The sequence below is a fragment of the Bos mutus genome, chromosome 20, assembly GCF_027580195.1.
Source record: "Bos mutus isolate GX-2022 chromosome 20, NWIPB_WYAK_1.1, whole genome shotgun sequence".
NCBI classification, from domain to species: domain Eukaryota; kingdom Metazoa; phylum Chordata; class Mammalia; order Artiodactyla; family Bovidae; genus Bos; species Bos mutus.
In genome coordinates, this window is record NC_091636.1 from 62,634,738 (window position 1) to 62,658,253 (window position 23,516).

Here is a 23,516-nt window from a genome sequence, read left to right on the forward strand (position 1 = left end):
GCACGAAGATGAAGACCTGCTACATCAATAGACTGAACTATATCCAGGAGGGGCCACCGACAAGCCCTCCTTCCTTCCCTAGAGGCATGAGGCCCCAAACACAACTCCTCGACTGGGCAACTTAAAATGAAGCCTACCTGGCAAGTGAAGACACACGATTCGAAATTCAGAGCACTTGCAAAACTGAAAATAGGCACTATTTAACGTTATGGGAAAACAAGGAATTTCATACACTGAGAGAGAGAAGTGTTAATGGGGCAACGTGGCACTTTAAATATGTTTGATGATTAGCAGTCTTCTAGGAATTTATCCTACAGAAATACTAAGTAATATGGACAAAAATGTTTACTGTAGCATGTAATAAAATGAGTTAACTTTCAGAAAACTTAAATCATAATCTTATTCACACAATGGAATACAATACAGCTATAAATTTTTCAATGGGACAGCTACTTATGTACTGAGATAAAAAGATGTTCAGTAATATGAAGGGAAAGAAGCACGCCACAGAGCTGCCCGGGGCTCATGCCACCTGACACAGGTGTTGATAAAAGTACCTGTGGACACATGCTTACACAGAGTCTGGAACAAACACCAAACTACTGACAAGTGCTTGCCTTTGGAGGATGGTTTTCAGGTTTTATTTTAACCATATATACATTATTTTGATTCTGATCCATTCATTTACTTAACAATATTTACTCGATGCCCAATATGGCCCAGTCCTGAAATACAGTTAAAAAAAAAAAAAGTAAAATGAAAGTTGCTCAGTCGTGTCCCCTTGGACTGTACCCCACCAGGCTCCTCTGTCCACGGGATTCTTCAGGCAAGAATACTGGAGTGGGTAGCCATTCCCTTCTCCAGGGGATCTTCCCGACCCAGGGATTGATTAACCTGGGATTAATCTCCTGCATTATAGGCAGATTCTCTACCATCTGAGCCACCAGGGAAGCTGTGTAGTAATCCCCAAATAGTTTTGGGTTTTTTTTTTAAATCTCTGGGGCTTATATTCAAGTGAGGAAAAACATGCAAGTACAAATGAGATAAGTAAACTGTACAATATTACTAAATATGAAAGAGAAAAAAGTTGGAGACAGGAGTGCTCCAGTAGCTACAATTTTAGATGAGACTCCCTAAAACAGACATTTTAGTGTAGAAATGAGGTTGGGGAAAGCTTGGATATTAATGTATGGCCAACAGCAAGTGCAAACGTCCTGAGGTCTGACCTGTTCTGGAGAAGGGGAGGCTGCCTGGGGACTGGTAAACACAACGGGCGGGGGTGATGGTGTGAGCCTGTGAGAAGTTCTCTTCTGATTGCGTCTATCTTCTAGCTGAAATAGGAAAAACATCAGCCAAAAGTCTGGAAGGAGGAGGAGGAGGTGCTTTAAAGAAAGAGAATGTATGAAATGGTCCACTGGCGAGAATGTATGAACATACTACTTTTTAAAGTAGAACTGTAATTTAACATGCAGCAAACTGCACAACTCGTTAAATTCTGACATGTCAAACCAGAACTCCATCAAGACAGCAAACATCCATCACACACACACACCCTCCCTGCCCCATTTTTTCATGCACCTTTGAAACCCCTCAAATCCCTCCTTGCCAAACCCCACTCCCACTGATCTGCTACTTACAGATTTCTGTAGGTTACATTTTCTAGAATTCTATATAAATGAAAGCATACATTTTTTGTCTTTCACTCAACATAAGCATTTTGAGGTGTATCAGTGTTGTGTATCAGATAGTGAATTGCTTTTTGTTGCTGAGCAATATTTCATTATATGAATAATCATTTATCCACTTACCTATTGATGGGCATGTGAGTTGTTGCCAGCTTTGGGTTATTACAAATAAAGCTACTATGAACATTCATATAGAACTCTTCATACAGACTTTATCTTTTGGCAAATAACTAGGAGTGTTAAGTATATGTTTTAAGAACTGTGCAGCTATTTTCCAACGTGGTTGTACCATTTTACATTCCCTCCAGCACAGTATGAGTTCCACTTCCTCCACCTCATCAGGATGTGGGATGGTGTTTTTTAGTAATAGGTTAGGTATGTAGTGGTGTCTCACTGTGGCTTTAATTTGCACTGTTGTTCAGTTACGTCTGACTTTTTGCAGACCCCACAGATTGCAGCATGCCAGGCTTCCCTGTCCTCCACTATCTCCCAGAGTTTGCTCATGTCCATTGAGTCCGTGATACTATCTAACCATGCATTTTACTTATGGCTAATTCTGTTGAACATCTTCTCATGTGCTGACTTGTCATCTATGTAGCCTCTCTGCTGCTGCTAAGTTGCTTCAGTCGTGTCTGACTCTGTGTGACCCCATAGACGGAAGCCCACCAGGCTCCCCCGTCCCTGGGATTCTTCAGGCAAGAACACTGGAGTGAGTTGCCATTTCCTTCTCCAATGCGTGAAAGTGAAGTTGTTGTCATGTCTGACTCTTAGTGACCCCATGGACTGCAGCCTACCAGGCTCCTCCATCCATGGGATTTTCCAGGCAAGAGTACTGATATAGACTTTCTAGTTAAGTATTAATTTTGCCCATTTTTAAAATAGGCAAATAGATTTTACTGCTGAGTTGAGAGACTTCTTTACTCCAAATGCACTTCATCAGAAATGTTTTGCAAATATTTTCTGCCACTCCATGACTTGTCTTCTTGTCCTCTAAACAGTGTATTTCAAAGAGCGGATAAAGCCCAATTCATCAAATTTTTCTTCCAGGGATTGATTGTGCTTTTAGGGTTGTAACCAAAGGCTGAAGTTTCCCCTTTGTCTTCTATAAGTTACACAGTTTAGGGTTTTACATTTAGGACTGTAATCACTGTAAGTTACTTTTTGCAAATGTTGAGACATGGATCAATTTTTAATCTTGTATCTGGATGTCCAATTACTCTAGCACCATCTGTTCACTTTTGCACCTTTGTCAAAAACCAGACCACGTGTGTAGGTCTGTTTCTGGGCTCTTATGTTCCATCACACATTGGATTTGTGCAGCTAGAAGAAGGGACTGATCATTTTAAGCAAAGAACCAATGAGTGAATGAATGGGGCTCCCAGGTATGAAGCATCTTGTCCTAGAGTTACAGAACAAACATGGAGGAGCAGAAAGGCTGGGGCCCTGTTACATATATATGTAAAGGAAGAAATTTCAAAAAGATGATGCTTAAACAATGTACAATGGGTTACTAAGTACTGACATATGGACAGTTGTGGTGCCACGTGGGTCTGCGCAGAAGTCGACCGCATGAGGGTGTAGAGGAGTTGTGGGTGTGTGGGAGCTGGGGTGCTATGTTCACGCGACAGTAATGAAGGATGCAGTCAACTCATCACAGACTTCGCCAGGTGCGTCCTTGCTCTGTGTTCCTCCTGGCATTTTACTCATACCTGTAATAGAACCTTTTGCTCATTTTTTCCTGTTCTTTTACATTCTAACTGGGCTCCTTGAAGGTAGATCCCATACTTCATTCCACTATGGTACTAAGGACAGTGCTGGAAACAAGACAGATACCACAGTAAATGAGGGTGGCGGTGAGGTGAGTGTTACCTCCGCAGACCCTTATGGCACTTGTGATGTGGGTTCCGTTTCAACAAGAGGGGCTGCAAGTCGCACAGTGAGGGGGAGGGAACTGATGACCACTTACTGAGATTCAGCGTACAACATCCTCTGCTGTGAAATTTCAACTTCACAGCTTATACATAACCCTGTGGGTCAAACAGCATTTCACCTACCACTATTGCATATAAAATACACATACACTTGATTTTTTTAAAAAAAATCATAGAAAAAAACAAAACAAAACTGAACCTAGGAAAAAAGGAATTTTGTCACAAAGGGCACTTTAGTAACCCTCACTGCGGTCCTTTCCTTTTTCTCCGATACACATGATCAGTATGTGTGGTGGACTTGACTGGCTTCATTCCATCCAGATCTCCACTAAGAGCCCACCTGGGGAAGCTTCATGCTGGGACCCTGCAATGAAGGCTCGGAGCTGGGCTTCACTATTCCTGGTGAGGATGGTCTGTAATCACAGTGGAGAGAGAGGCAAGGAGGGAGGGAGGGTGTCCCTTCTGCAACTATACTTTTAAATTCACCCTTAAAACAGACTGGAGGGGCTATAATCACATGTTATTTGAGTTTTCTCTTTCATAATTATTATATTTTTAACGGTCTGGATTATCTGCCTCTGCCAAATAATAATGCACATTTCTGTAATTCTGAAGCAACCATGCCACAAAGCACAAATAAACGAACCAAAAAGCTAGACTACAACTAACATTTTTATTCAATTTTGTTCTCTCAACTCAGAAGGCAACAAAGGACCACATAAAAAAGGGAGCACTTTATGTACACATGAAGTTGGTCTGTGTATCTGTGTTTAGTAGAAAACTGACATCCCAACTACGTAAATGTTCTATTTATTGAGCTTCTACAACAGTAATTTCTAGGCCCTATGGTCATTACATTTTCATTTAAGGTACTAATTTCATGACTACAAAATGAGGCACTCATACAAAACAGATGGAAATGAAAACAGATGTATCCTATCTTCAGGTTGCATTAAATGCCCAAGATTTTGTTGGGGAGCATCTGAAAGAAGCCCTTGTTTACTCATGATGGCTGTTTTAAAAATGACAGAGGGCAGTAACGGACTGAAAGGAAAGCATCCGACTGCAGGGCAAGCTCATGAGGAGACACAAGGAAGTCAGAGAGTCTTCCCAAGTCAGGCTTCTCCTAGTGCTTGTGCTAAGACATTTGTTTTCTTCTTGAAGGCGACTGAACAGGTAACATTCTTAAGGAGTATTTTAAACATAATCATTTAATTTTACAATATAAAACATTTATCACAGTAAGAGAGCTTAAAATATTCAGTCCTGAAAATGAGAATAAGTAGCTCACTTGAACATTTTAAAAATGCCAATGTTCTTACACTGGTGCAACATTCTTCAGAGTAAGTAAATGAGTGAGTAAGGGTGTGTGTGTTTTAAAAAGTCATTAATTCATCCTAAATTCAAGAATTACAGTTTAATAGTAGCATTTTGCCAATACAGAAAGGACATACCATCTAGGAGCAAATCATCTGAGAAAAAGTTATTCTCTAGTACTTGAATAAGGGAAAGAAAAAACACAAGACAAGAATCCACAGTAATAACAGTTATATTAAATGTTGAAATAAAAATTACTTTTCATTTACATCTGGAATTGAGATGTCCAATCTCCACTGTTTTTCCAGAGAACTAACAGGAAAAAAAAATCACCTAAAAACATGGAGCTTTTTTAAGGCTAGCTATACACAAACTTCACATTGGCATTTTTTTCTTCAGCTTTCATCTCAACTATTAGTACTTAATAGTAGTTTAAAAATCAAACATAATTTGCTAATAATGAACAACTGCACACTTCCTACTGTGACCATTTGATAACTGGTCACGTAAAACTAACCCCAAATGTTGATTTGTCTTCAATTTATAAACAGGAAAAGTAAAGCAAAAAGGTCTTTCCTAATGAACTTCCTTGAAGACAGTTTTAGCCCAATGTAAAATGATGCAGAACTAGACTTTTTTTTTAAAAAATTCTACATGAAGAAGGGTAGCAATACTAGCACTTTCTGAACTAGAAGTTTAAACATTTATAATACTATTAGTTAATAATAAAATCTTGATGCTACCCAAGTAAATAGTATGACAGCAAATGCTTTCTTCATGAAAGTATTCACCTCACTGAAAACAACAGGACAAAGCATAAATGAAACCCAGGGGAGACCTTAAGTAAGAGAAGACAAAGGGATCTGCCAGTGAGATGGAGGGCTACTTTCTGGCCATTCTTTTTTTCTTTTTTTTTTTTTTTTTTTTTACAAAATATCTGATAAGATTCATTTAAAATTTTGTAGAGTAACAATTTTTATCTATTGTGGTATCTGTCTAGATTTCTTTCTGGCAAAACAGATAAGTGTGTTCCAATAACTTTGTATCAAGATCTACAAATTCTCTGAAAAATTTAAAAAGAAACAAAATTAACATAATCAAAGTTACATGCCCAATTTGATCATATGTTTTTCCCCAAAGAGAACAATTTATATAGACATATACCATAACAAGTGGCATTATGTTTAAAAAAATGCTCCTAATTTTTACAGTAGGACTAGATTTCTAAGTGAAGGTAGGGCTAGCAAAGACCTTATTTCAAACATGAGAAAGGGCCACTACAAAGTGTGGAAACTGTAACACTGAGTCCTATGTCAAGCTTTTTCTTTTTTTGATACTGATGTTTTAAAGTTTTCACTTACAACTTCAGGAAAAATTGCTGAAATATGAAACAATCAGAACCTGGTGCTTTTGATTTTGGTAGCTTATGTTTGGCTGACTCTCATACTTTAAAAATCCTTGGATTTAAGCATATAGGTTTTAATACTATATGGGAACTCTTTTATGGTTTCTTAAGACCTTTGCTGATCATTTTCTCTGAGAACTTCTAAGTTATCATTCATAAAACAAACACTCCCCTTACAATATACCATCACCATCAAACACTGGGATCACGGGCCCGACCACTCTCTCTCTCCACTTCTCACTTGAAGCTTTGGTTATACGGGAAAACCAAGTCTCTAAGTGCTCTGCCTTCTGAGATTTTACAGCACGCTTCCAATAAAATACACTCTGCACTCCTATGTTAAAAGGCCAGCATGGCCAGCTTCCTCCTGGTCAAATAAAATCAAGCTGGTTTTACTGACAGTTTTATTCTGTAAACAAAAAGCTTCAGAAACTTTGGAGAAAAGCACTGGCCCTAATCCTCACCCAGGGACGTGCTCGCCAGTGGGACCTGGGGCTCCAGCCAGTCTCCTCTAATCTAAGCCCACAATCTAATGCTATCAACCTAAGACCACAAACCCTGGCTACACTGGACAGACATTCAGTATGTCCTTATTCCAGGAAGATGTAGGATCACTGGTGATGTTATTTTCTTAAGATTTATGATCTTTAGTGACTCCTGGCCACTGCTGCCAAAAGGACAGCTGTGTGTGGGAAAGCGGAATTGGGGGACCTAAGGAAAAAACTTTTGGACTTTTGTTTTTCCTCCTAAGTGTAGACATGCCCCTAACAAGCACAAAACCCCAACTCCCGATGCTGATCACTAGGAATATTAAATTATCAAAATTAAAAATAATTTCCTCACCTAGCACAAGATACTATACAATATTACAAACACAGACATATGAAAAAAAATCAGGCAGTAGAAAATGTACAACAGCTTTGGTGTTATACAAAATAACTTCCAAAAACGACTGACAGTGAAGCACAAGTTCATGTTTCCTTACCACAGACACTCACTGTTGACTTCTACTTGTTTCCTTTTACGTTCTTGGTAAGGTCTGAACAGCCAGGACACACAGAACACACAGTTCACTTAAAAAGAACTGCAGGAACACCAGGACAGTGTGCTCCAAAAGACGTCATTAACAAGTCTGCCTCTGCACTACAGCTCTGTGGCACATTTCCTGTCAAGATCACAGCAGGTCCAAAATAAAGTGACAACTAGATTTAATAAATTAATATACATTTTGTTTAAAGATGTACAATGCACATTCTGTTTAATCCAGGGCTCTAGGGTATCCAGGAACTTCTATTTACACATGTACAGACCTCGGACAGCAGTGATGTCAGAAGATGCAAGGGTGGCAGGGTCTCGCTGCTGCTCGCTGAGTGCTGAGCACACAAGTCAAAGACACCTAACTTAAAAACAATGCTGAGAGATCACTGGGGAAATCTCCAGAGAGAGAAGTCCACAAAAAAGGACACGTGAAGGCAAGGGGAAGGCCAAGGTAGTGGAGACAACCACTTTATTCTTGGGACGACTGTGGAGGTGGTGGTGATGTGCCTTGTTTGCCGGATTTCCGTTCATAGTTCACGAGGCGCTGGCCCACAAGGTACCTGGGTTGTAAAAACAGGTTGGTTACTCTCTTCTGTCATCTTCCTTACTAAACATCCTTCCTCGGGGTAGCCAGTGATACATTTTTAAAAATGTAAATCACATCACTTCACTCCCTATTAGAACCCTTCAATACTTAGGGAGGTAGAATGGGGGGTCTAGAATGACCACGAGCACAAAAGCAGGCATTTCATAGCAAGCCATGCGGCTTATGGGAGACAGAGACTCACAGGTCAGTGGCCTCGGATGCTGTGCGATGGAGAATACGCTCTGGTCCACAGGCCAGGGGCCCTCAGAAACTGAGCCCTGGAGGCCAGAGGTAGGTAAGGTCAAGTACACTTACTCAGGGGATTTATGTCTTACAGATCATACAGATCATATTTTACAACACAGGTAAGTGGACAGATCTGAAGAAATGGACTGGAAATATCACTGGGAAGCTGGGTAGGGAGGAGAGTCAAGCTCTGAAAAGCTCTAGCTCTGAAGAAAAGGAGAAATCAAAAGGCAAAGTCTTCAAGGAGGTCCAACGGAGAAGTGTGTGTGCAAGGGACTGACAGAAGGTAGGAGTTTATGGTCCAAGAAAGAAGACTAACTGTCCGTAACCTGTGCGATGTGGTGGCAGGGAGGTGACGACAGATGGAGCAGGGCTGCAGAGATGGAGATGGAAGTTCCTGCAGTTGGAGTGACGAGGCTGGAGTCCCCTACCAGGGACAGCGTCCCCGTAACAACCGCAGGAGCTGGGGAGGAGGAGCAGGAACGCGCCTCTCCTGGAGGCTGACCCCAGGAGAAAAGTGGGTGCAAAGCTGATGGCAACAAGCTGGGCCAGGGGTTGGGAACAAGTGCACCCACTTGGAGTCAGCAACAGGGATCCAGAAGTGCCCAGCAGGATTTGACCCGATGGTGTGAGCGTGGGAGAGGGAAGCTAGCCCGTGACAGGGCACTGGGCACTGCTGCAGCCAACAGCAAGCACACAAAAGCCCGAGGGACGGAGGCCTGGCATGTGCTGAGGACTCAGGACTCAGCAGCTTTTCTTCTTCACCATGATTTTCCCCACCCTGACTTTCATCTTATCACTCTTCTGCCAACACATATGCCGCACAAGGTGCTCTGGCAAGTTTATGCCAAGGAGCTTATTAAAAACATTCCACTAATCCTACAGCTTCTTTGTCATGAGCTCACTGTTTAAGCCCTTTCTTTTTGTCCTCCTGATTATTTTCTGAAGGTAACCATTCCTTATCCCACTGTTCCCCAACTAAACAGTGTTTTTTCAAACTGTGAGGATTTTGTAAATGTTTTAGACAATGCCAACCTAGTAGTACCTGACATAATCCATAGGGCACTACCTGACACACACCTGAAGTTCAAACCATATCAAGATATCAAGCACACAGAGAAAAGCAAAGTAAACGTGCCCAGGACCCAAAAAGTAGGGGCAGAAAAAGACGCCTCTGAGCCCACAGGCAGTCCTGGTACCCTCGCCCCCCCCATACACAGGCAACCTCGGCGCCTCCCAGGGATCAAGCCCTGAGAGATATACACTGCAAACAGGATGTGGCCTCCGTGGCGCCTGCACAGAGAGACGGAGGGGAAAGACAACAGAGTGCGCTGGGCTGCGGGCAGCTCCTTGAGGGCGTGTCTCCTGTGTGTTACTGCAGTATTACTGCACTGCCAAGACAGGGGAGGTGAGACAAACTGACTTTCAGCACTGAATCGTGCTGAAATCGTGCCAAACCCCTCCCCATTCTTTCATGGTTGACAGAACTTACACTCTGACTCCCTAAGAGGTCTAGTGTTTACATCATCAGTAAGTCATTTGGAGAAGCCCTGAACACTCTAGATTTCACTCTTTAAAAAGTTACTCTTAAGTAAGAGTCCTCAGAGTAACAAGGTGACCAAATAATCTGTTGTCCAAAGCTGGCTCTCATGACTAAACAGGAGCCGGTTCGGGGTGGGGGGGGTGGGGGCCGGTGGCTGCTAACAAAGACACGAAGGCGGCAGGTGTAAACTGGGACTCTCCCGGGCAGACGAGGACGGAGAATGACAGACGCACTTCCTCTGTGAGACACCGTTAAAGCAGAAGAGGATTCCGCCTTCCAGTAGGAGACAGAGGGTCAAAGGGCTGTTACCCCAGAAGGGGTTTTCGTAGAGGGCAGGTAGCAGCGTTTCCTCAAAAGAGAGTGCAGCACAACACTTTAACGTAACCTCAACCTCTTCTCTCAGCCACAGGCAGAGTAACCCACTGGCCCGTGGCTACAGGAAGGGCTTAGGCACAGCTGCTAGCTCCTAGTGTAGGTTTCTTTTTTTTTCTCTTTAGGTTTCTTATTTTTTATCTAAAACTACTTAATATACTGCCAGACCAAGACATCTGAAAACAGACTGAAAAGTACTTCATATGGACATTAAAAAAAATCTACCCCCCCAAATGAGTTTCAGTCTTTTTCATCTCCATCAATAATTCTGTATTTTTGGTTGTTTGATCCAAGCCAAGTACTTAATAACTCTCTTTTTTACTTTCTACACCCAACCTGTTAGCAAATCCTGTTCATTCTACCTCAAAATACATCCAGAATCTGAGCACTTTTCCCTCATGTGATTTATCACATCAGACACAATAGTTAAGATACACGACATTTTAACAAGGGCAGATAAACCAATGAAGTCTGGACTTACTTGTCATTTTTAATATGTTCATAAAGGCGCTTAAACTGGCGGACCTGGAAGGACAAGATTCCCATCAACACCACAACCATCAGCAAAAATGGATAAATCCGCCGATGGACCAAATTTTGCATTTCCGCAGTAACACCTGTAAAACAAGTGTTTTTTTTAAAACAAGAAAGGAGAATTCTTAAGTATATATACAGTGTATACAGAAAGACAGTGAAATGAAAATACATCCCTTCCCTAAGAAGAGGGAAGGGGAGCTTAACTGAAACTCATCCTGTACGACCCAGAATGAAGCCAGGAGTGCCTGGGGCCAGCCCTAGCCAGAGGAGGAGCCCCGTGAACTACCCCAGGAGCTAGACTGTGCTCTGAAGGCCACAGAGCAACCAAAGAAAGCATGTTCACCAGGAAGTCTTGAACAGTAAGATTTGTTATTCTGAAAGGTCATCGTGGCTGCAGTGTGGAGAATGAGTTAGTGGTATCGGGTTCTGAGCAGAGAAACCCAGAGACAAGACAGCTGAGGTTGCGGTGAGAGCCAATCTCTGTCTCAACAGGAGGCAGGCAAGGGCTAACAGATGAGAGAACGGGTTCCTGGGGTCAGATCAGCAGCACTCAGAAGCCAGCTGAGTCAGAAGAGCGGAGCCTCAGGTGACATGTAAGACCTTCAAGGTCTCTGATTCATGCTATTTGTTGGATGATCATGGAGGTAACTGAGACAGGGAACTCAGTAGAAGAAAAATACCTGGAGGGGAAAACTGTCTATATTACTGAACATGTGCTTTAAGGTCGTGTGAGGCTTGTTCAGCTGTCTACATGTTTAAGTGTCACAAATGAGCATCTCCTCTTTGGTTTTTCTTTTATGCTAAAGAAGATTTTTTTACGTGTCAACACCTTCTTACCTGCCTAGAGAAAAAAACTGTGACAGAGAGTTTTATTATCCTTATCTTGCCCTGACTAGTGAAATCTAAAAAAAACAGTCTTTGAAAATCATTGTTTTAGCTGGATTTATATTTACAATAAAGCGTTTGGAGCCAGGTAACCTCATATTGGAAGGGACAAGAATGTACTGATGTGGATAAACCCACCGAGTAAAGGAACGATGCCGGACGCGATGACGTAAGGTACACACAGGGAAAGCAAGAGCACAGAGATCACTGGCGCTGCCAGTTTCCGAACGATGTACTGAAGGTCAATGTTCCGGATGCCATTTGCGTAAACCTGAAACACAGGGGAGGGTGAGAGCCAATATACAAGACAAATTCCTCCAGGCTAAAGGGCGATCTCTACCGCAGTCAAGCCACGGGGCGGGATCTACTAGCTCAAACAGATTCAACGTGGCTGTTTTTTTTCAGAAGTCAAGGCAAATTCTGGAACACAACATAGGTGTGGTGTCCACAAATTTTTAAAAGACATGCATTTACTTCCTAAAACTTTGCAGTTAACTCTGCTAAGAGATGAAGTAGTAAGACCTAATCGAGAATAACAGCTATACTAGCTTTGTGCTATACACCACCAGGTGGCATCCGTAACATTAGTTGAGGACCACATAACTTGAACTAACTTTATATATAAATTGTGTGAGAGTAAGCTGTGTTACTACTCAAGATTACATTCATTTTATCTGAATATAAGAAAACATTACAAATAGGAAGCATGTTTCTAAAAATCTAGTTATAAATCATATTTGAACAAATCAAAAGGTAATTTATATAACAATTCAGTATGAAAGAATGCTACAGTGAAATTTTTTTTTAATTCAAGAATTTCTAAACTATTTCCATCATTTTATCCAGAAAGTTCTACTGAGTAGTACTGCAGAGGAAAGAAAGCATGGCAGTGGGGAGATCCTGGGAATAATGGAAAACAAACATGGTGTGCAGAAGGGAACCAAACTGAAGAGCACTGTGTTCCCCAATGCTTCAGCCTCTCCTGGCGCTCGATCACACAGTGCGGTGCAGCTCACTCCAGGCCCTGCATCCCTCGGACACGCACCAGAGCATCAGAGTGTGAATGACACACAAGCTCCTCTGACCCCCTCAAAGTCCTTTTAACCCAAATGCATTTAAATTAATGCAGCAAAGCAGCTCATTGTTTCTCAATCATTTTAAAGACTTAGACACATGTATGAGAAAGAATGCATCAGAGAGAAAAATGTCATAAAGATCAACAATGTTTATTCTCCAAGAGGGTCAGGGTCTCACCTAGAACCTCTGAAGTGAACTGGTCTGTACCCCTACAGTGAATGGATATGCTGCCATGTACCCCACAATCCATCTCACTTCAGAATCAGCCCTCTCTTGAGAGACACATGCAAACACATATAATAGCTCTTCCCGCTCCCACACATCTCCAGGTACAGGAATTTTTGGACTAGTTTTTTGTGCACACTGGACTGAGAACTATTTCCTATACATCAAAAGGAGGTGTACCTTTAGTGCTACGCAACTGTAACACCTGATTAATTTGGTGCTGCCCTAAGGACAAGTAGGTTGTTTGTAAGTCCATCCTCTAGGAAACCAAACTTAAAAGAAGTACCAAAATTTACTACATTGGTTATTTTGGAAGAAATCTCCCTAAAATGAATTATCCTACTTCCTAGCCTTATTATCGAAGTACAGAAGCACAACCTATCTCTTTCAAGGTTATCACCACAATGACCAAATTATCTGACAGTTCCATAATATAAAACTGTCTTAGGTGCTACGTAGCTAGAATAGCTCTATTTTAAAAATCTATTCTTTTCCTGCCTTTTTGTTTATTGCCTTACACAATGACCTCTTTTCTCTACTAGAGATTTACAAACCTGAATCCCTGCTCTAAAAAACAAAGAAAAGCACACGTGCTAAATTCTGCCTTTACTTTTGCTCAGGCTTCTAGGTACTTTAAGCTACCAGTTAACTTCAGGTAAGGGAAGTTTTAAGAGTAGTTGATGGTAAGAGTAAAAAGTGCCTTTCTCCTAAAAAAAAAAAAATTATATCCTCATTAAGGAAAATGTAGAAAACTTGAAGAGAAGTGGGAACATGGAAAATAAAGGTCCCATGAGTCAAACTTGCTTACCTGCTCAATTACAGTTTTCAGCCACCACTGAGGACCCATCAATGTTATAGCTGCAATGATTTTGGCATGCAGGACTCCAAGTGCCCAGTCCTGGAAATAAAAATCACTTAACAGGTTTTGTTTTTAGCAATAAACCCAACACAAAGGCTATACAATTTTCTTACATTATTTACTTCAAAACACAAGTTCTGTTGGATCAGTAACAATTTTATATAAGAGTAATAAATACACTGGAAAAAAATTCAGGAAAGTTCAATGCTTCTACCAAAACTCATTCTTATTATCTACGCCCCCCCCAAAAAAATCTGCATTATTTTCCCAAGAGAACTAAGAAACATATTTACTTTAGTGGAGATCTCAACAAGCAAATAAATAAACCAGTGCCCTGCTTTTATTTCATCACACCATTCTCAGGCTGTTCTATTGGTTTGGACAGGGAAGCCCTGTCTGACGTAAAGAAGCCATCCCGAGGGCTCAAAGCATTTTGAGCTGGTGCACTGGCACTTCTGCTGAACTGTCACTAGGACCCCCACTGCCACACGGAGTTCCTCACGGGGGCCTCCTGCCCAACCCCACTCTCCACCAGGCAGCCAAAGCGACTGCCACTCCCACCACCCAAGGGATCTCTTTAAAAGTGCAAATCAGATCATCTGAAGAGCCTTCCCTGCTTACAACCCTAAACATGGCACACAAAGTCCTTCATAATCTGTTCTCTGTTTATCTTAAAATATCTGTGTATTTTTTTAAAGTATCACATAATATTTAAATCTACTCTTACATAAAACTGAAACCTTTCCAGGGACGGCTGGAGTCCTCTGTGACCACCCCGCAGCAGTAACCACAGCTAACATCTGCTAAGTATCTTCTACATTGGTTTCCCTAGGCACCAACCATTTTCTATACGTGTAATGTCCCACAGGAAATACGTAGTACCTGTTTTACATGGATTTTGCTCATACTGTTCTGATTTTCCAGTTTGGTTGGCTGGTTTTCCAAAACATCTTCAAAATGGGGTGGGAGGCTGAGGCATGCACTGAATTCTTGCATAACCTCGAACACCACTCTATCGTGACAGATGAATGACTGAATGACATTTTGTCTGGGTACAGGAAGCATAGTTTTTGTCCCTTTTATCTTAGTGGTCTCTAAACACCTTTCTACCTTCTATGGTTTCAGTGGTACAAAGTCCATTGCCAGTACGGTTCTTTTTGGAGCTTGTGATTTAATTCAGAAATTTTACCAAGATGTACCCAAATATGTGTTTTCCTCATCAATTTCCATTTCACCAAACTTGATAAGCTCCTTCAACCTACAGATTAGTTCTTTTCTTCCATTCATTTAAGAACGTCTATTTCTGTTTCAATGTGGCCTTTCGCACTGTAGAACCCTTTTTATGAGTGTCACTGAGTCTCCTGGCTGTATCCTCCACCTCTTCTCCCCTCAATCATCTGCTCTTCAGTTGTGCACTGGGCATTGGTCTTCCAGATCTCCAGTCTGAGCCTTAATGGTGACTGGTCACATTTTTAATTCATTTATTGAATTTGTTTCAAATCCATGCTATAAAACACCACGACAATTTCACTGTGTTTTATGGGTGCTGCTGTGTGTGCATTCACACATATCCTAATCGCCTGTGTTTTTATCTTCTATTTGGATGCTCACAGCTCTGCAAGCAATTCCCTGTCACTGGACCTTTTCTTTCTATGGCTGCTGGGCCCCTCCTTACATACAACAGTTGTTACTTTTCTCTGCAGGCTCAATGTGGCTCAGAGGCTCAGACTGAGAATAGCCTACAAGGCTGCAAAAGGATCTTTTAGCTCATTAGACCTCTAAGGTAGCAAGCCAACAGCCTGCCAATGAGAACATGGAGAAAGCCTCTCTGCTTTTTCTCTATCCTTCCAGGCTCCAGGCAGAGAAGCTTCAACCCACCAGCTCAGCTCTCTCGTGGCCTTTGGGAGTCTAGAAGGCACCCAAGTGAAGTTAATGTTCACCTGGGGAGGAACACAGAACACTGAGGTTCCAGCTCTTTCAAATCCTCTGCTTTGCAGTTCTTTCCCACAAAACAAAACACACCACACTACCTACTGTGCTAGAATTCCAGAAGAGCCCAAACTCCCACAGAACAGCTTAGAGTCAGGGATGAACAAAACACAAGTTGTTCCTTCAAACTTGGGATTTTATCCAGAATATTAAGGATATCATGCTGTTGGCAACTTATATCTATCCTATACTCGAAAATGTATCTGAGAGCAAGCTGTATTAAAACACACAGCAAAACAAAAGCAAAAAATGAAACACACAGTGTGACTTCTTTTTAACTGCTGCGCTGAATTCAAAAGCAAAGATGTATCGGATTTAGTCATTTTCTACTGATGGACATCTGGCTTGCTTCTAAGTTTTCTGACATCATAAAAACCACATGACAGCAGGACAACCCTGTTCACGTCTCCTGCACACATGTAAATATTTCTTTGCAGGGTTTCTCAAAAGTGAAACTGATGGGTCACAACATACAAGCATTCTTGAAACAGTAATTTCAACTACTCTGCCAAGGTCAGGATGTCGGACACCATCAAGACCACCAAGAACACATGTACAGGCGAACAAGCTGCATCACTACTCAACGCGGTGAGGCAGAACAGACAGTGGGAGGACTCAGAGCCCTGAGTACGAGTGTTAGCAAAGGCTTATGATAGTTCTCTGGCCTGTGTGAAGTGATCTGAGGAGAATTTAAGGAAGCAGGGCTTTGCTCTATTCCAGATGCTATTTAGAAAAGTAGCCCACCACGCTCCTCCGTCCATGGGGTTCTACAAGCAAGAATACTGGAGTGGGTTGCTGTGCCCTCCTCCAGGGGATCTTCCCAACCCAGGGATCAAACCCAGATCTCCTGCATTGCAGACAGATGATTTACTGTCTGAGCCACCAGGGAAGCCCATTAGAAAAGTCCTGCTAATCTATAATTTGATATTTTAGTAAATCTTACCCAGAAGACAGGACAGACTGAGGCTAATAAAACTGCCGCTGGAAACAAAGGAGCAGCCAGGCATGGGCACATTTGATCATTTGTGTGGTCTGGACAATGCTCACGCTTTGCCTGCATTCAGACGTGATTATTTTGTTTTACGGCCTTAATTACGGCCTTAATTTTGTTGTGATCCATCACGGTCACAGAGTGGCAGTATAATGCTGATGTTCCGTCAACTGTTCATATCCAACAGGAGGCACAGCTCCTGGACTCGGGCTGTTCTGATGTTTTTAGTGCAGCATACCACACAACCTCAGGAGGCACAGAGCATCTGTTGGCCACATCTGCAATGATCACATGGATCAAGGTAGTGTCTGCTGACCCCTCCTCTACGAAGCTGTTTCCCTTTCGGGTATCAAGTAATCTGAAAGGTGACACTTTGTCACCATGCAAACGACCACTTCTGCATTGTAGTGGCCTTAAAACATGACTGCAAATTCTTCTCCCATGGAGTGGTAGGGGTCTATGTCCACTTCCCATAGGTCTGAGCCAACCTGTGACTTGCTCGTACCCAGTAGGAGGCAGTGAAAAGCGATGTGCAGGACTTGTGAGAGGAGGCCATGAAAGCTGATGTAGCCTCTGCCTTGTTGGCTGGGACACTCATTTCCCTGAAGTGCAATGGAATAAGCCCCAGTACCTCGAGCCACCAAGCTATAAAAAAGCTCAAATACATCTAGCGGCTCCAGCCAAGAGCCCAAATGAGGGGCAACGACCAGCGCCAGCCCGCACATGAGTGATGACATCTTCAAATGATGTCAGCTAAAGCTGTCAAATCACACTCAGCCCTGAGTCTCCCACATGAGACCCCAGAGAACGTGAATCAGATATGAGCAGATTACACCCTGGCTTAACTTCTGACCCACAGACTCTGTGGACAAAGTAAATGATTGTTTTAAGCCAGTAAGCCGGGGCTGTCAGGTAACTTGTTACTGCACCACAGTAACCAAAGACCGACCCATCAACTTTCACTTGATGGGTTCAGTATCCACTGACAATTAGAGGAATCAATTATTTTAATTATTGCAAAATAATGATTTTCTTAATTCCCTTAATTCCTCTATTTTTCATAGCTGCTATTATTCTGTGAAAAACAGCTTTCCTTCAATCCCTGATGCTATCACACTACACTGCAATTCAGCTCCTACAGGAAGGCATCACATACACGTAACAATTTCCCTTTTTTGCTCACTTTCACTCAGGTTGTAACCTACGAGCACACCAGATGAGAGTGTCCCCTATGTGTGCAGTCTCACTTCAAGGCCTGCCCACTCGTTCCTTCCTGGAATATACTTCTTTTCTCACCCACTCCTCTGCACTCTACTATGTTGTCCTGGACGTCGTCTCTACAGAAAACTGTATGTAAAACCCCCAGATGGGTGAGGACCTCGCCCCCTAATGCTGTGCTCCTCACGCGTGCCCCACCACAGCACTGTCTACCTGTCTCTCCCACCAGCCTGCAAGGTCCCAGGAGTCCTCGCGTTAGCCTCACTCCCGTCTGAGGCACACTGCACAGGGTCTGGGCACACACTAAAGCACTCGAGTAAGTATCTGCTGTTGAAGTTTACGGAGGTTCTTCATCAGGAAAGTAGACAAAATTTTCATCTCTGGAAAGTTTATTTTTAAAACAAAGCTGAAAAGGCTTTGAATGACTGAAGTCAAGATCTACTCTTTCCCTAATCTCTCTTAAAAATTTGAGGTCTATGATGTTAACTTCAGGCTCTAAGTATGACAGAAAAGTTAAATCTCTTCTTCCAAGTGTATTTTGAGGCCTTTGCTATGACCTGCACAGTTACCCTCAGAATGTTCTTTTTAATAAGCCTGTGACTCTTGTGGGGGAAAATGTGTAATTATTCAAAAATGTAGGTTATCGCTTCAAGGCTCAAAACTAAAAGGAGCAACTCATCAACCTAACTAAAAGTGAAAAGACCAACACGTTAGCTTGCATTTTTAGTGAAGCCTATAGTGACATTTTAACCGATAAAGTAAGGTATTTACTTTATATGACCTGCGTATTTCAAAAGGTACAATGCATCATCTGATCAATTTTACAAGAGCTCCTACAATAGAAAAAATTAAGGAGTCTTTCTAAACAAGCTGCTTAAAATCACTTTAAACAACTGAGAATTTTTCTGATTCCAAATACAAAAGGAAAAATGAGCAAAAGACATGCACTTACCTGCCATGGGTAAAAAAGAGGAGTCTGATCCAAAGGAACCCTCAGGGGAGCAACAATAACCAGCTCAAACAGAAGCCCCAGAAGAAGCGGGACCACCCCAGCCAGCAGCACTGCCACGATCACAGTCTTCATTATCTAGTGGGAGATCAAAGGCTATTGAGTTAGAGAGTCTCCCTAACTTCTAGCCAAACACCTTATCTCACGTGAAGTTTATTTTTCTTTGACCTGACGCCTAACAGAACAAATACATACCTTAAACAACTCACCTTTTGCTACATGTTTAAATGAAATTTGAATGTATAACTACAAAAATTCAAGCTACTTAACAAAAGCATGAAATTACTACTAAACATATTACTATACTATATTGCTACAAAATTCAGTTCAGTTTAGTCGCTCAGTCGTGTCCGACTCTTTGCGACCCCATGAATCGCAGCACGCCAGGCCTCCCTGTCCATCACCAACTCCTGGAGTTCACTCAGACTCAAGTCCATCGAGTCAGTGATACAATCCAGCCATCTCATCCTCTGTCGTCCCCTTCTCCTCCAGCCCCCAATCCCTCCCAGCATCAGTCTTTTCCAATGAGTCAACTCTTCGCATGAGGTGGCCAAAGTACTGGAGTTCCAGCTTTAGCATCATTCCTTCCAAAGAAATCCCAGGGCTGATCTCCTTCAGAATGGACTGGTTGGACCTCCTTGCAGTCCAAGGGACTCTCAAGAGTCTTCTCCAACTCCACAGTTCAAAAGCATCAATTCTTTGGCACTCAGCTTTCTTCACAATCCAACTCTCACATCCATACAAGACTACTGCAAAAACCATAGCCCTGACTAAACGGACCTTTGTTGACAAAGTAATGTCTCTGCTTTTGAATATGCTATCTAGGTTGGTCATAACTTACCTTCCAAGGAGTTAGCGTCTTTTAATTTCATGGCTGCAGTCACCATCTGCAGTGATTTTGGAGCCCAGAAAAATAAAGTCTGACACTATTTCCACTGTTTCCCCATCTATTTCCCATGAAGCAATGGGACCAGATGCCATGATCTTCGTTTTCTGAATGTTCAGCTTTAAGCCAACTTTTTCACTCTCCATTTTCACTTTCATCAAGAGGCTCTTTAGTTCCTCTTCACTTTCTGCCATAAGGGTGGTGTCATCTGCATATCTGAGGTTACTGATATTTCTCCCGGCAATCTTGATTCCAGCTTGTGCTTCTTCCAGCCCAGCGTTTCTCATGACATACTCTGCATAGAAGTTAAATAAGCAAGGTGACAATATACAGCCTTGATGTACTCCTTTTCCTATTTGGAACCAGTCTCTTGTTCCATGTCCAGTTCTAACTGTTGCTTCCTGACGTGCATATAGGTTTCTCAAGAGGCAGGTCAGGTGGTCTGGTATTCCCATCTCTTGAAGAATTTTCCACAGTTTATTGTGACCCACACAGTCAAAATCTTTGGCATAGCCAATAAAGCAGAAATAGATGTTTTTCTGGAACTCTCTTGCTTTTTTGATGATCCAGCGGATGTTGGCAATTTGATCTCTGGTTCCTCTGCCTTTTCTAAAACCAGCTTGAACATCTGGAAGTTCATGGTTCACGTATTGCTGAAGCCTGGCTTGGAGAATTTTGAGCATTACTTTACTAGCGTGTGAGATGAGTGCAACTGTGTGGTAGTTTGAGCATTCTTTGGCACTGCCTTTCTTTGGGATTGGAATGAAAACTGACCTTTTCCAGTCCTGTGGCCACAGCTGAGTTTTCCAAATTTGCTGGCATATTGAGTGCAGCACTTGCACAGCATCATCTTTTAGGATTTGAAATAGCTCAACTGGAATTCCATCACCTCCATTAGCTTTATCTTATTACATATATTAACCAAGTGGCTGTGCTACTTTTCTCAATCTAAGCCTCAGGAATAGGCTTCTGTTTGTCCAAGAAACTGACCAAGTCTCCACACCCCGTCTTGGAGTGTTACTGCCAGTGTTTGTCATCTCCCTGGTTGTCCCACCCATAGGCTGACCTGTGACCTCTGAGATGGACTGATATAGCTGAAGCATTCTGTATAAACCCAGTTAAGGTAATTAACCAAGCTGATCAAATTAGCTCCCCTGAGAACAGTACAGTCCCACAGAACTTCCTGAGATGACAGAAATGACCTCTATCTGTGTTGTGCAAGATGGCAGTCGTTAGTCACATGGCTACTCTATTAGCACAGCTACAGAATTTGGACAAAGTGGCAAAATAAAAATAGGCACAAAAAGAAGGAAGAGATAACACGTAAGAGCCACTATGAAATCCTGACAAAGAAATCAGTTTTAAAGTGGCCTTGATGTCCCTTTTTCTTAAGGGAGCCTCAGTGAGGACAGTTGTTTCAACAGCGACAGACTAAAATGGTGTGCATTAAGACACAGTAATTATTTCTTTACATAGCAATATGATGTGGAAGAGTATCGAATGGAAACTGGAACTGGCTAGTTTCTCTATTTAAATAGAGTTAAGTGTCTCATTATCTACAGATGACATAGCAATCAAATCCGTCCATTCTTAATATACAATTAATCTCTTGTGGTTTTCTTTAAACATGAACATTAAATAGCTATTAAACTTCTAGTAAAATCAAAATAAAAATTCAGATACAAGACTACAGTTGATTATACAAATGAAAAAGCATAAAGCAGTGACCTAAACATATTTATCAGTCATAATCAACATTATGATCAATCAATAAGTTGCCACCCTTAGACAATCATCTTACAGTGACATTTTCCCCCACTCCTGTGACAACTAAGTTCTTTTCTGAGAGTAATACTTCCCATTACCTACTATACTTTCACACTAGCCAGGACATTCTTGAATAACAACAGACTATAATTAAAAGAATCTTATTTATATAGAAAACACTGACTGAAACCTGAAGTCATGTTTAAAAGAATTTAATCAAATTTTAGAAAAAAATAACTTTCAAGGAAATTTCTACTTAAAGAAATTGATTTTAAATTCTACAGACTATCTTATGTCTCAAGGGCATTACTGGATCATTTAATAGCATGACTTTCTTCTAACCCTCAGATATATCTGGACTGTATTTTTCAGAGTAAAACCTGAAAACTACTGCCTTAAAGGAATACTCCTTTTAATTCAAAAACTCAACTCTCTTGACACAATCAACACAGTGAAGAAACAAAGTGAAAAGATTTAAAGAAACCTCTGGAAAAACATTTACCACTGCTATCAGACAGGACCAGTTTTGACTAGAAAGGCCTACCATGAGGGACCACTCCTTAACCTTCTGGAAGATCACTCTGCGTCCCTGTGGCATCCACGCCACCAGTACCGTCACCGCCCGGATGGTGAGCCAGCAAACATAGAGACCACAGGCAGCTGTGTAGAGCTCATGGATTTTGGCAGTCCCGGTCCAAAATGACATTAACCAACGGCCAGCAAATACTGAAAATACAAAGGCTGATAAATGAGACATGCGATCGTGCAAAAACAACTCTAATCTTGATGTCAATGTTGTACTACTAGTATTTTCGATCATTTTAAGTGATTATTAAAAAGACAACATGTTTTGATGTATCAGTGTCTTCATTAAGAGCAAACAAAATAAAAACAAAATCCCCCAAACTCTAAAGAATGTCATAACTTAAGATACAACCAAGCCACAGCAAGTCACTGGGTACAAGCTTGCCTGTGACCTGCATGGTGACCTGCGAGGCCAACTGCTTATTCTATGGGGACCGAACGGACTTGCGGAGTGGGGCGTTCTTGCTGTCTGATCATCAAATGAAATGATTGTGCACGTAACAGGACACAAATGGAGAATATACTTTCTATTATTTGTGTTGTCAATATTTTTAATATTTAGTAACATTACAAAGGAGAAGGCAATGGCACCCCACTCCAGTACTCTTGCCTGGAAAATCCCAGTCCATGGGGTCACTAAGAGTCGGACACAACTGAGCGACTTCACTTGCACTTTTCACTTTCATGCACTGGAGAAGGAAATGGCAACCCACTCCAGTGTTCTTGCCTGGAGAATCCCAGGGATGGGGGAGCCTGGTGGGCTGCCATCTATGGGGTCGCACAGAGTTAGACACGACTGAAGCGACTTAGCAGCAACTTAGCAGCAACATTACAAAGAATTTAGAGTAACTTACTTTCATTTAGCTCATTCATTAAGATAGAAAACTAAGCTTATTTTAATAAGTGGGCACAATAAAAAAAAGAATCTCACACTAATTTTCTCAGGAAAAAAATAAAATGAAACTTAGGAAATACGTGAAAGTTGTCTAAGGGATGGCCTCAAACAAAGAGCTATTACAAATAAATTCCACAATGTACCCACAAAAATCTATCAGGCAAGATCATTTATATAATTTCTTCACATGGTTACTCCTTAATAAGGCTGGAGAGAAGACCAAGACCCCATTTCCAGTGTCCCTTTCTCCTTGACACAGTAGTTATCTGTTTTGTTTTGTTTAAACTTATGTGTTATTTTTGAATGTCTAAAAGGGTTGAACTTTTCCATACATTTTCTCGATAATCTAGCCAACAACCCTGCCAAGTAGTAACGACCCTCCATTCTGAAAACTGAGAAACCGAGGCCCCAACCAAGGGCACACAAGGGTGGTGGCTGAAGGTGAACTCACGTTTACATGACCAAGATCA

The 23,516-nt window shown here is 41.8% G+C and overlaps 1 protein-coding gene across 1 annotated transcript in view; it reads right to left on the reverse strand.

The window, feature by feature from the left end:
- Window positions 1–4,275: 4,275 nt before the first annotated feature.
- Window positions 4,276–23,516, reverse strand: part of MARCHF6 (membrane associated ring-CH-type finger 6) — an 80,493-nt gene continuing 61,252 nt past the window's right edge. Inside the window, exons 21-26 of the mRNA XM_070357718.1 lie at window positions 22,111–22,292; window positions 18,857–18,991; window positions 13,656–13,745; window positions 11,684–11,816; window positions 10,605–10,740; window positions 4,276–7,936 (exon numbers count right to left, since the gene is read on the reverse strand). Of these exons, the coding sequence (XP_070213819.1) occupies window positions 7,846–7,936; window positions 10,605–10,740; window positions 11,684–11,816; window positions 13,656–13,745; window positions 18,857–18,991; window positions 22,111–22,292 (767 nt within the window). The 3' untranslated portion in view covers window positions 4,276–7,845. The remainder of the gene's footprint in view (window positions 7,937–10,604; window positions 10,741–11,683; window positions 11,817–13,655; window positions 13,746–18,856; window positions 18,992–22,110; window positions 22,293–23,516) is intronic.